The sequence below is a fragment of the Colias croceus genome, chromosome 9 (assembly GCF_905220415.1).
Source record: "Colias croceus chromosome 9, ilColCroc2.1".
NCBI classification, from domain to species: domain Eukaryota; kingdom Metazoa; phylum Arthropoda; class Insecta; order Lepidoptera; family Pieridae; genus Colias; species Colias croceus.
In genome coordinates, this window is record NC_059545.1 from 3,321,246 (window position 1) to 3,334,430 (window position 13,185).

Genomic DNA, 13,185 nt, shown 5'->3' on the forward strand with positions numbered 1-13,185 from the left:
GCTGAACGAGGTACATACTGTACATTAGGTACTTTACGTTGCGGCAGTTATTGGTCTATCATTGTGATGGCCTGAGTAGGTTGTTCAGATGTTAATGGCATTTTTTATTGTTTGTTATGATCATTGACTACAGTACAACAATAACAATATCTTAAAATGGCATAAACAATATCAAAAAAAGTTTAAAACGAACAATTCGTAACTTCGGCTTAACCGCACATATCACAAATTTCGAGTAACTCTTAAAAAGTGGTAAAAGATTATTCTCAAACTCAATGATTTCTTACCATAAAATTAAACAAATAATATGTTAACATATCTGCATACAAAAAAATCGTGAAAAACACTTCAAACTTTTTTTATCGGCAAATTTGTAAGTGGCCAAGATTCCGTGCCGGTGAGTGTATAAAATATGGTTTTCAAACACATATTTAAATCGTAGAAATCTAATCACTAAAATCTCAGTTCAAAAGTATTTACAGTACTGATCATTCCACAATATTATTACAATTCCAAAAAATTAAAAATAAAACTATCAGAATAAGGGATTATCTTTATTTATGACATTGTAGATACATAGGAACTTTCATTATGCTCTTCTTCATTTTCAATTTCCCTACTGCGTAAATAATCACGTATACCTGTGTAAATTAGATATAGGTAAGCTTCTTGGAATTTCCATACATATGGCAAGCGCGACTGACGTACGCACTGATGGTCGGTCAAGCTCTGCAACCAGCCTTAGGGCTCTTACGATTCAATGATTCGGGTGTATACGGAAATACGACAATTAGCGAAGATCTGTATGCGCATTATTAATTTTGGAGCACTGTATTTAGATAAGATTTAGATTAATGGCGTGCCATACCGGACCGTAAAAAATCGGAATGCCGGACAGTAAAATTCCTTGTAGTGCACAAACGCCCTAAGGAACCACATTCCTGCCCGGTGAATTTTTGGATAGGAATAGAAATAATAGACAATAATAATATTTAACGATTTAATCACAAGAATTACAAGCTAAGTGCTGAGACGAGGATAACCTTAACCATCTTGTATCTATATTTATATTTAATGAATGAGCATTTAATGAAAATAAAATACGGATATAAAAATAAACATATTAAATGAATTAAATTAAATGTTGTTGGCAATTTATGTAAAATAATAAAAATGGCGTACAATACAACAGTTAAATATATACAATATGTACTAGTGTTTGTTCGTTCACCTCAATATTACAAACTAAGACACATTTGTCAATTTCTTTGCCAAATTCAATATTTTTAAACATCAATGACCATTTTTAGTCCTAATTAAAATAAACATTATTTTCCGTAGAATTTAAATCTAATAAATATATTTTTGGAATTACAATCATATACAAAAATAAAGTAACAATAGCCTAAAGAACCACGAATTTAAGCGTTTATTTACAGCATAATTTTGCGCTAATACAGGATCTAACCGTGCAATGAACTTTTGGCGAAACTGACATTACAAAATTTAAACTTTGATTCACATTATAGTTTCACAAAATGTCTTTTAACGGTGAACACAAACACTATAACCCTAACAGAAACCTATACACGTTCTTAACAATATAACCCAATGAAATAATTCCCGCCATTTCTATTATAATGACATCACATCGAAGACGTTATACTGTTATCTAGACTGCGCACTAAAAATATTTGTTTTGATAAAATAAGATCTATTTTTATATACTTAGGGTTGCTTTTTCCTTATAAGCGGAGGCTAAAGCGGTCCGAGCGAGAGGATATTATGTAAATATCGCGGGTAGATTATAATTTAACAATGTTTAAAATTTTCCAATAACATAAAGCCACACTATGCTTTAATTGTTTTTAGTTTTTAACGTTAAATATGCTAGCGTATCATCATTATAATATCAGAATATTTACACGCTAGTTTTCAAGCAATTTACCCCTTATTTTGTGTGGCCATGGCCTAATTAGAAAGAGACAATTTCCCGACCGAAACGCTCTCACTCGCACCAATTTTGGCGCCATATTTGATATTGCACAGTTTAGTTAATACTATAACGTCGTTACATAGAATCCTCACAGGTCTAGAACAATCGATTCGGGTATACCCGTCCTTGTCTTACAAATTAAGATATCACAAGTGCGAGCGAGTCAGTGTGTGACGTGCTTGTGCCGCCGGTGGTCGTAGTTGACGAGCCGCTGGCCCACAAGGTACTTGTCGTTCTTTATGTGCTCGTACAGTTTGCGGAATTGACGGATCTGGGGAGTTTAATAAAATTTCAGAAAGGTATTGGAAAAAACATGTTAGTAACTTAGTAGTCGCAAAATGAATGAGAAGGTTTATTGGAAAAGGGACGTCAGTAGTCGCAAAATGACACTTAAATTGCGTTTACAAAGATATAAACAATTTCATTAATGACTTTTTTCGTCTCCAATCTTGGGACAAAACATCAAGAAACAATAGGTCAAAAAAAATGTATGTATTCCTGTAAAATTACACTAATTTTTGATGTTTTTCCTTGTTTGCTAATTATAATAAGCAGCACTGAGTATACTGTATACTCGACGTGGCAACAAATTCCTTAGAGCTGCTGACGCTACTGCTAGCGGTGCTACACTATGTGCTTACACAATACAAGAACCACTCCAACCACTCCCTTTTTTCCACATAAACACTCACCTGGAAGACGGCCAACGCAGCTAGTACTGATATAATCAGTAACGCGGGATACACTCGTCGTGCCAACAAGTTCCTCTGAGCCGCTGACGCTACTGCTAGCGGTGCTACACTGTGCGCAAACGCATACGGTACTGCTAGAGCTAGGCCCAGCCAACGGACTAGAGGTGCTGCTACGGAGCGCAGTATGAACCTGAAAATAGAGGTTGCGTTAGATGACGTCATCGTGTAGTGACGTTATTGTGTGCGGTGACGTCATCGTGTATAGTGACGTCATCGTGTGATATCACGTTATAGGTAACGTCGATTATTGGAATATAGATATATTATGGAATGTTATGTCAATTGTTTTTATGTAAATGCGAATGTTCAGAAGTAAAATAATTTTTAAAGGATATTAAATGCGATGTATTCATTATATTATTTAACCAAACGTTTCGAACACTTAGAGGGAGCGCCGAGCGCGACAACAATGTCTGATATAACTTTATCAAAATAAGAATAGATTCGATCGATTCGATTCGAGATATCGCCGTATCTGGTTGAATCTGCTATTTGATTGAATGACTAGCGCATTAATTGAATAACGACTTTCAATTGAATGACGTTCAGATAAGACGTTCAACGTTACATTCAACAACTTGTCGTCATTAAATGAACGCGCTATTTCAATCAAATAGCAGATTCAACCAGATGAGTGCGTCAGATATCGCAATTATTAAAAAAAAAACTTTCATTATTATAAAATTATCACTTACTTAAGATCCATTTCCCTAATACCATCTCTATACGCCTTCTCAATAGCACGTCGCATGCTCCAGTCGGGGCCCATCATAGTTAGCGCACACACTATCTTAGTGTAGAGCACGCCTAACGCCCAGTCCTGCCATACGAATAGCACTGGCGATTGTTCGAGCGGCACTCTTAGAGGGATCACGAGGACCTGTAAAATAATATTTTCATAAATATAAAATTGATGATTGATAAGAACTTGCGTTGTGTATTGATATTATGGCACTTGTAATGTCATGTTGTCATGAAAATAATTTTTTAAATTTGTATATTATTTTTGTATAATAGGTTATTATGATTTTACGGTCTATTATGTAAATACATTTATATTTTCATTATTCTTTAAATGACTGAGTGCAATAAAATATTGAGATTTTGCGATGCAAAAAGGCATCGCAATCGTGATCTATTGATTTATCACTGAGTCACTCGTTCCCGTCCCACGCTCCTATCTCCCACAACCAGTCACGTTGTAACATCGCCCGGCCTGCCGGCCCGCCGGCCTGCCGTACTCACCATTTTTTTTTATAGTGGGGAAATCTTCCAAAGGGAGCCGTGGGTTATGTCGGATTCTCTGTCTTACTCACCAGCTCCAGCAGCAATCCGAACAGCAGCGGCACAAGACCGAGCAGTGCGAGTGCAGCTAGCGCAGCCCGTGCAGCCCGGCGCGCCCACAGAGCCGCGCGGGCCACGAGCGCAGCCCGCCCACCGTACTCACCAGCTCCAGCAGCAATCCGAACAGCAGCGGCACAAGACCGAGCAGTGCGAGTGCAGCTAGCGCAGCCCGTGCAGCCCGGCGCGCCCACAGAGCCGCGCGGGCCACGAGCGCAGCCCGCCCACCGTACTCACCAGCTCCAGCAGCAATCCGAACAGCAGCGGCACAAGACCGAGCAGTGCGAGTGCAGCTAGCGCAGCCCGTGCAGCCCGGCGCGCCCACAGAGCCGCGCGGGCCACGAGCGCAGCCCGCCCACCGTACTCACCAGCTCCAGCAGCAATCCGAACAGCAGCGGCACAAGACCGAGCAGTGCGAGTGCAGCTAGCGCAGCCCGTGCAGCCCGGCGCGCCCACAGAGCCGCGCGGGCCACGAGCGCAGCCCGCCCACCGTACTCACCAGCTCCAGCAGCAATCCGAACAGCAGCGGCACAAGACCGAGCAGTGCGAGTGCAGCTAGCGCAGCCCGTGCAGCCCGGCGCGCCCACAGAGCCGCGCGGGCCACGAGCGCAGCCCGCCCACCGTACTCACCAGCTCCAGCAGCAATCCGAACAGCAGCGGCACAAGACCGAGCAGTGCGAGTGCAGCTAGCGCAGCCCGTGCAGCCCGGCGCGCCCACAGAGCCGCGCGGGCCACGAGCGCAGCCCGCCCACCGTACTCACCAGCTCCAGCAGCAATCCGAACAGCAGCGGCACAAGACCGAGCAGTGCGAGTGCAGCTAGCGCAGCCCGTGCAGCCCGGCGCGCCCACAGAGCCGCGCGGGCCACGAGCGCAGCCCGCCCACCGTACTCACCAGCTCCAGCAGCAATCCGAACAGCAGCGGCACAAGACCGAGCAGTGCGAGTGCAGCTAGCGCAGCCCGTGCAGCCCGGCGCGCCCACAGAGCCGCGCGGGCCACGAGCGCAGCCCGCCCACCGTACTCACCAGCTCCAGCAGCAATCCGAACAGCAGCGGCACAAGACCGAGCAGTGCGAGTGCAGCTAGCGCAGCCCGTGCAGCCCGGCGCGCCCACAGAGCCGCGCGGGCCACGAGCGCAGCCCGCCCGCCGCGCGCCCAGCCCGCCGCTAGCGCACCGCCGCGGCCCATCGCCCAGCACACGTACATACCTACACACATAACATATTATGATACGTTCAGACGCGTGGCAAGCAGCCTGGCAAGCAGTCTGGCATGTAGTCTGGCAAGCAGCCTGGCAAGCAGTCTGGCAAGTAGTCTGGCAAGCAGCCTGGCAAGCAGCCTGGCAAGCAGTCTGGCAAGCAGCCTGTCAAGCAGCCTGGTAAGCAGCCCGGCAAGTAGCTCGGCAAGCAGCCCGGCAAATAAATAAACACGGGCGCATGCACAAACAACATGTTTACATGCTTGTGTCCGTGCTTGTGCTCGTTGAATGTCACTTTGAACGAAAACGTCTGAACCCACCATTAGTTTAATTATACAGGCTGTCCCACTGTCGATGTACTAATTGAAATGGAACTTATAGTTCCTTTGAGTAAAATTTTATATCTACAGTATTAACCTACTTTCCCACCAGGTTTACTTACAAACATTTCATCTTGTATATTAATAGCTTCTAATGTTTCTATCTACAAAGCTTTAACAGTCAATCCTTAATTTGAATTTAAACTTTCAAAACGATGCGATCTTGTTAAAGATTTAACCGGTCAGAGCGAGCTGTATATAAAATTAAGAAAAATAAATTAGCATGCATTTACCACAAGCTGCAGTGTACAATTCGTGTACTCCTTCCGACGCTTTTGGTAGCCACAACGCCATAACCTTTCTGCCAATCGCTACTGGTATAACCTGTAACATAAATTATTAGCATTTGAAAATTTTATTAATATAATTTATTTTTAGTATTCATAAGGAATATTTCATTTTTAGTTTTATAACGTTCAAACGCTTTATATAAAATTATTTCTAAACAAATTCGTTTCGAAAGCACTTTATTACGAGTCATGTCTTCTTTAAACGCTTTCTTGATTTTGCAAAAAAATACCATTCTTTAAAATGTCCATGAATAAATCAAATATTTAGTTAGAGAATAGGAAAAAAATTAATCAATTTTAATTACGATTTTCAAAAAAAATAACAACACAACAATTTTTTTTAAACTCACCAAAGTAAGAGCGCTGGCCAGTACAAGGGATACGGAAACGAAGCCGAGCAGAGCTGTCAAACGGAGCGGGAACCACGACACGCGCACGTACGGCTCGAAGCCGGCTGGGCCTTCGCGCCACATTAATGCCTGTAATGTTAGATATTGATAATTTTGTGATATTAAGGAATATTTGAAAAATGAGATTTATATTGTCGTTGTGTTGACAAACGAAATAGCTAATTGTTAAAATTATTTTTGTCAAAATTTTTTTTTTTTCTTTTCACTGCTCAGTCGGTCAAGTGCCGCCGTCTCGCCCGATGTTTAAATTTATGTCATTTTAAGTTATACATTTTTATTGCAATAAATTTGATTCATACATATATTGATGCTGTTCAGGCTTCTTTTTTCTTTTTTTATGTGTAACCTTAAAATATTATGCTTGTAAAGTTGACACAATTTTTCGTGTAAAAAATTACGTCTTAATTGTTGATAGTCCGTAGCCGTAATTTTTGGCGTATTCACATACCTGATGAGCCATTTGCCTACACCTCTAGTAAAAAAATGGTTGTCTGTAAAGTCGGTAAACTGACGATAGGTGAACGTGACAACGATTGTGCTTCTTTGTCGCTCGGTCCGCGCTCTTAATTGCACTTCAAGCCTTACATGGAACGCCTCAGAGCGAGGTAACGCCGCATGAGTCTTGTTTTTTCGTGCGTGCATCCGGCTCTATCGAATTATAAGACGTTGTTACGTCAAAAAAAAACTAAGCCGTCACCTGGTGCGCTTGGCCCAGCTGGTGCGGCGGGTGCGGTTGGTGCGGCGGGTGCGGCGGGTGCGGCGGGTGCGGCTGGTCGGCGTGGCGCGCGGCCCCCAGCAGGTACGAGCGCAGCCCCAGCGCGCCCGCCGCGCACGCGCACCACGCGCGCAGCCCCGCCTTCAGCCACGTGCGCGTGTGCGACTGCTCCAGCAGCGCGGGCAGGATCACCTGCAACGCCGTTTGAGGTTAACCACTGCATAGTATAAAACAAAGTCGCTTTCTCTGTACAAACATAATTTAATTGTATTTTCAAAAATTTTTGGACGCCATTTACAATGGCAGTATATGTGATATAAATATTGAATATTAACACCTTTGTATGACCATATACGTGCAAATAAACAGATTTGATTTGAACAAACAAACAAAAATTCTTTATTGTGCATCACAGAAAATTAAAGAGAATAAACAATAAGACAAAGAGTGCAACAGGTGGTCTTATCGCTCAAACAGCGATCTCTTCCAGACAACCTGGTGGACAAGGAGACACAGTGTATTATTAATGTACCTGTACTTATGCATGCTTCAATCTTTAAAACTCCGCAACGGATTTTGATGCGGTTTCTTTATAGATAGAGATTCAAGAGGAAGGTTTTAGTATATATCTTTTTAGATTATAGACAAAGCTGTTGAAGCCAGAGGCAGAAAGGTAGTTTTTGATATAATAAATAAGGAGCGTATAAAACAATCTAGAAATAAGCAAAAAATTACATTTTCAACATTGCAGAGCAAAGGATTGTTTTTATGTCTTTGTTACATTTACTCAAAGACTTGTGTGACTCTATGTTATAGTGGAGACATTGTAATAGTTAACAAGTTCTAACAAAAACAAAAATATATTATTTTCTGTCTGCCGTTACAAGGTTATGTTGTTGAATTTTTATGAATTGTCAAATATTACCTTGACTTGATTAATAAAATGACTACTTACAGTAGATTATGACCGAAAAAAAGTGACTGATGTTGCTGGACTAGCTTAGATATCAATTGAATTAGTAATTATTGTAGGCAATGACGATGATAAGGTTTACCATGCATTTGTTAGTAACAAATCTTACCTGCAACAAAAGCAATTCCAAACTCAATTCATTAACAGGCGCCTCTGTATGCACTGCAACTGCATACGGTAAGAAGCCAGGCAGCACATACTTGATCACTCTGATCGGAAGCCACAGCATAAAGAGTACTGCGGTACCGAACACCATGGCTGATACAATCAAACGTCGGATGTGCGACCATACTGGTAGATGTATCATTTCCTGAAATTAGGAAAATCTTTTATAATACAAGAAATTCTCATGTCACAATGTTAGTTGCCATAATCTTCAGAAACACTTGACCAAAAGAATTTGGTCATAGAAATGACAATTATTTTAATATTTAGTAGGACTTTATTCTCTTATATCTCTTAGGGCGGCCGTACACGGACCGCTTGAAGCAGTTGAGACCGACGGCTTGAAGCCGCGAGCGCGCGGTGAACTATGGACATTCACTGCCGTACACGGACTGCTCGAGCCGTCGCGACCGCTTCAAGCTGCCAACTGCGCGCTTTGAAGCGACAGCTCGAGCAGTCAACGAACCACCGCTCGAGCAGTCCGTGTACGTCGCTCAGCCGTTAACTGCTCGAGCCGCCCGTGTACAGCCGCTCTTACAGTTATTAAACCGGATAAGAAAAAGACGTTACAATTATGCATATTAATATTATTTAAATAAAGATTTGCTGGGTCAGTTTATTTAAGACTCTATCTTTAATTTAGTGTATGTCCCTAGAACTTAATATGCATAAGTCTTTTAACTGAAATTCTGAATCTCTCACATCAGGATTTTCCCAGTCAACCCATTTTTAATACATTTTTTAATACACTAAATTTATTATAAAATTGGTCTCATTCTTTTATCACGCCCGTGCAGGTCGATTTATGTTCGGATCTTAGACCATTATAAATGATCATGTTTTCATATCTAACATTTTTATTTGTCTGCAAAATATGTTACAGGAAAAAGGTTGTAATAATAAAATAATTATATTATATTTACACATGATATATGAGGATAATTTTTCATATATATTGTTTCCTTCTACATATAATTGCAGCATACAATAATCTACATAATATGTTGCTAATGATAAGTGATTACTAAATTGTATATAAATCATAAAAAAAAATTATATAATATATTTACATGAACTGTAAATACTTTAATCATTCAAAACAAACATGATAAATTTAAATGAAACTGAGATAGTAACAATGCACTTTTTCTTTATCTATATATTTGTCACATAATTTATATATAGTGATAGTAAAAAATACTGATATTTTATGGGAGACACAAACAAGTAAAGATTTTAATAGTTACATATTAATAAGAATACAATGTGTTTATTTACTCTTCTTAAGATTTAGTTGTATGATAATTTATTTTATTAAGAAATATGTTTGTATTAACATAATATAACATACTTTACTAGTAAAATAGATTAAGACATGGAAAAGATACAGGTAGTTGAATGCTTCCAATATTTCTTTAAGGTAATTTGGTAATATTTCTTAAATCAGATAAGTTTTCAACATTCTTCAGTAATGAAAAGTATAACTAAACTTGTCTTTTAATTTAAATATTCAGATCAATGTAACACATGTATTTTCACCCTTTTATGTAAAGAAAATAGTTAAAATATTAATTTAAATCTTATTATTTCTATTTCCTCACCTGAACAGGACTAAAATCGGGATCATTCAAGTTCTTCAAGAACCAAAGAACACCAGGGCGTAGCACTTCTCTCAATAGCAATATGAAAGACGCAAAATAGTACACATAGACCATGCCGACAAGCCAGTGTATGAACATTAGAGTCCACGGAGCTGCATGGAGACTCGTCTCCCTGTCTTTTAATGTTGCGTCAAACATTGACAGGGAACAGAGGTCCAACCACCATCCACATACTAGAGGAATAACGCCAATCTGAAATGTTTAATATTTGCTTAAGTTTGTAGTTTGGCAGCAATTATCTAAGTAGACATAAAAGTTACAATATTATGGTGATAAAAATGGTTTGTTGCGCCTCTTAATTTCTTCATAATGTTAAAATCTGTAAACTTAATTTACCTAGTAATTGTAAAGTGCCAAAAGAAATGACTAATGCACTGCACAATTAAGTCATTAGCTGTTGTAAATTAGAAAAGCAAAAATATTCAAGGTAGGTAATTTATTTAAATTAGTTATTTAAATGTTTTGAAATTCATCAACAGTTAAATTTTATTCCAAAACAGTAGTCTAGAATACTTTATGCTGTGAAAGTTGTCTAAGTGAGTTTCTCAGCCTTACTTTCTTGTTAAACACATAATATGGAAATAGGGTTTGGTTATTTCAATTTACTAAAAAAGTCTTTTTATTACCTACCTTCATGAAAAAAGACAATAGTAGTTACTAAAAACTAATGGCATACTGTATTATCGTTAAATAATTAAATAATTAATAATTTGTTTATTTAAACTTTTTGCATTCATTTTTATACCCTTGTATATAGCTTTTACTATTTATTTACTTTGATAATGTAAAATGAATAATACTTACTTCAACAACAGATAGCAGAGCTACTTTTACAACAACATAGCAGAATCCCAGAGCTTTTTTAGCACTTCTCAGCCTCAACAAAGAGGCCATGGCATGAAGTATGGCTAACAGTGCCGCCACAATCACATATCCAGATAGTGCTTTCAAGGGACCAGCAAATGGTCCCTCTGCGGTCAGTCCAGCTACTGTAGCCCCAAGCTGCCCTATTTGATAGGGACAGAATGCAAATCCAACAATAAACAGTGTGTTCAATGATACAACCCAGAACACATGTTCTAGAAACACCATTGACCCATCCAACCCCAATAACCTAGCCCAAGTTAACTCCTCTGCAGCAACTCTATCCCATTCCATAGGATTCCAGTTAGCTTCATCACCAACCAATGGGTCCTCTGCAGCTTCACCGTTTGGCTCTTCCCTTGCTCCAACATCATCGACAGCCCCCTCATTAATATTCTCATTGTTATTATCCTGTAATGGCTCTTCGGCTGGTGGTGCTGGTAAATTTTCCCTTTCCATCCAATCTGGGCCACCACCATGCATAATCTGCTCTCTCAGCCATACCAAACCAATAAAAGAGAATAAAGTACATGTAACAACAAAGCATCCAGAGAAAACATCTTTTGCTAAGTTCTCAGCTGATACTATGTCGAACGGAAGGGATATCACTGGGTCCAATGAACCAGAAAATAAACAACGATACGTCCTACACGCAGTTAATGGGACTATTCCAAGCCAGGCGAGGGCGACGAGTGTGTAGTGCAGCCAATCTTTCACCGCCGATGCGACGGATGTTACCAATCCACCTACAACATCACGCAACGGCAGTCTGCGAGGCATATCCGGAGAATAGATGGGCATAAAGGAGAAGCGATGACCGCAAAGTTCGCATATTTCCTTCCGTGAATAACGCATCCATTGCACTAAACATTCCTGGTGGATCCATTTTATTGAACCCGTGCATATACACGGGTGAAATAGTGGCCGGTCGGACGAAGCCTCTGATCTACAGAAGCGACAAAAGTCCGCACCGGACGAGTCCGAGTCCATCATTATTCGCAATCCAGTTTGTCAGGTTTGTTCAACGATCTGCAATATCGTTTTGAAACTGTTTTAGTATATTACTCAATGCAGCAACAGAATAAAAACATTATACATTAGCACACACCTCCACGCACAATAAACAACACGTAACACAATGATTTATGATGAAAATTAAGGAATTTGCTATTTGTTTGTAGTACCTACCACAGAACTAGCACGACACGAACTTCAGTTCGGTGTGACCAGTTTTCCATACGTAGGTACCTACATATATTAATTAATGATGCCAGAATCCAGATGGTGAATTAATGACAATATGTTCATGTTTTCAATGATCAATTTATTTTTTTGAAAAAATTAAAATATTATAAATAGGTAGGTATTCAACATTTAGAGGTTTAGACAGCTACATGAGGTGGGACATTTGTTTGAAATAAAATCAAAAGGCATTAAGTAAATGAAATAGATCAAATTAATCGTTAAATTTATCTGATTCTTGGTATACTATTTTAAACCTTAGATTACAAAATAAAGTACAGATGGAGCATGACAACCGCCCGTCGCCCTTGTCAAAGAAAATACGAAATCAAAAACAAATACGTCGCTGCACCAGTGGTGATTCCTTATTCATTGCACCAGTAAAAAATGCCGTCTTGTGATAATAAAACGCTGTAAAATTTGTTCCCGAAAACAAAAAAAAAGATAAAACATCGTTTAACAGGTTTTCTGTAGATTATTTGGCTGATTTATTTCTTTAGTACGAATCATAATTTTACAGATATGAAATAAGAAGGAATACAAAACTTCAACGTATGTTGCCAGTATTTTGAAAATTAATTTGCCATTTTTATTGGTAAAACGGTAAAATGGTTAAAAGATCTTCAGGATAATGCTGTTGGATTTTTCGATCGTGAATGTGATTATTTGTATAGTGCACTAAAGGTTCATGATAATTATTAGATTATTTTAATAAGCATAATACACAATTTTGTTACTTTTATAAAGCTTAAAAACGTCATAGTCGTTTTCGCTAGCGATTTAATTTATGTGAACTCCATGATGGATATGATGAAAATAAAATTTCCCGTATTCTCGACTAAAAACTACCGCTATTCGTATTCATATATTATGAAAAATAAAAAATATCATAATTATTATAGTTAATATTGAAACTTTTTTTATGTAATTTATTTAATAAAAAATTGAATACAATTATTTTGTCCATATATAACTTTAGTAGGCAGGTACTTTATGTAATAAAAGAATTTAAATAAAAATTAAAACTTGACTTCTCATTTATGTATATAGCCTACGTCACTACCGCCACTAACATAATAATTCAGATCATTGCAATGAAACCTCACAACTCAAAATCGGTCCAACGGTTTATACTGCAGGGCGTGTCAAAGAAATATTATACATACATACATAAACTCGAAAAACATAACCCTCTTTTTTC

General features: G+C 39.0%; 1 protein-coding gene across 3 annotated transcripts; it reads right to left on the bottom strand.

Annotated features, from left to right (window-relative positions):
• Positions 1-986: 986 nt before the first annotated feature.
• Positions 987-11,959, bottom strand: LOC123694324 (E3 ubiquitin-protein ligase MARCHF6). Of its 3 annotated transcripts, none has more exons than XM_045639732.1 (11): positions 11,851-11,959; positions 10,683-11,771; positions 9,819-10,070; positions 8,162-8,362; positions 7,062-7,271; positions 6,305-6,433; positions 5,898-5,988; positions 5,113-5,294; positions 3,444-3,628; positions 2,689-2,878; positions 987-2,267 (listed from the first exon to the last, which is right to left on the bottom strand). In XM_045639732.1, the coding sequence occupies exons 2-11, from the start codon at positions 11,733-11,735 to the stop codon at positions 2,160-2,162; spliced, it is 2,601 nt and encodes an 866-aa protein (XP_045495688.1). In that variant the 5' UTR covers positions 11,736-11,771; positions 11,851-11,959; the 3' UTR covers positions 987-2,159. The 3 variants fall into 3 exon arrangements, with proteins under 3 accessions (XP_045495688.1, XP_045495690.1, XP_045495687.1); XM_045639734.1 differs by having other exon boundaries at positions 11,931-11,958; XM_045639731.1 differs by having other exon boundaries at positions 10,683-11,957.
• Between the last annotated feature and the right edge of the window lie 1,226 nt (positions 11,960-13,185).

Excerpts from the sequence above, each read along its gene's own strand:
- LOC123694324 (XM_045639732.1), bottom strand. The coding sequence starts at position 11,735 with ATGATGGACTCGGACTCGTCCGGTGCGGACTTTTGTCGCTTCTGTAGA. Across the intron at positions 7,272-8,161 it reads TGGAATTGCTTTTGTTGCAG|GTGATCCTGCCCGCGCTGCT; the intron begins GTAAGATTTGTT and ends ACGGCGTTGCAG. Across the intron at positions 2,879-3,443 it reads ATTAGGGAAATGGATCTTAA|GTTCATACTGCGCTCCGTAG; the intron begins GTAAGTGATAAT and ends CTCTATTTTCAG.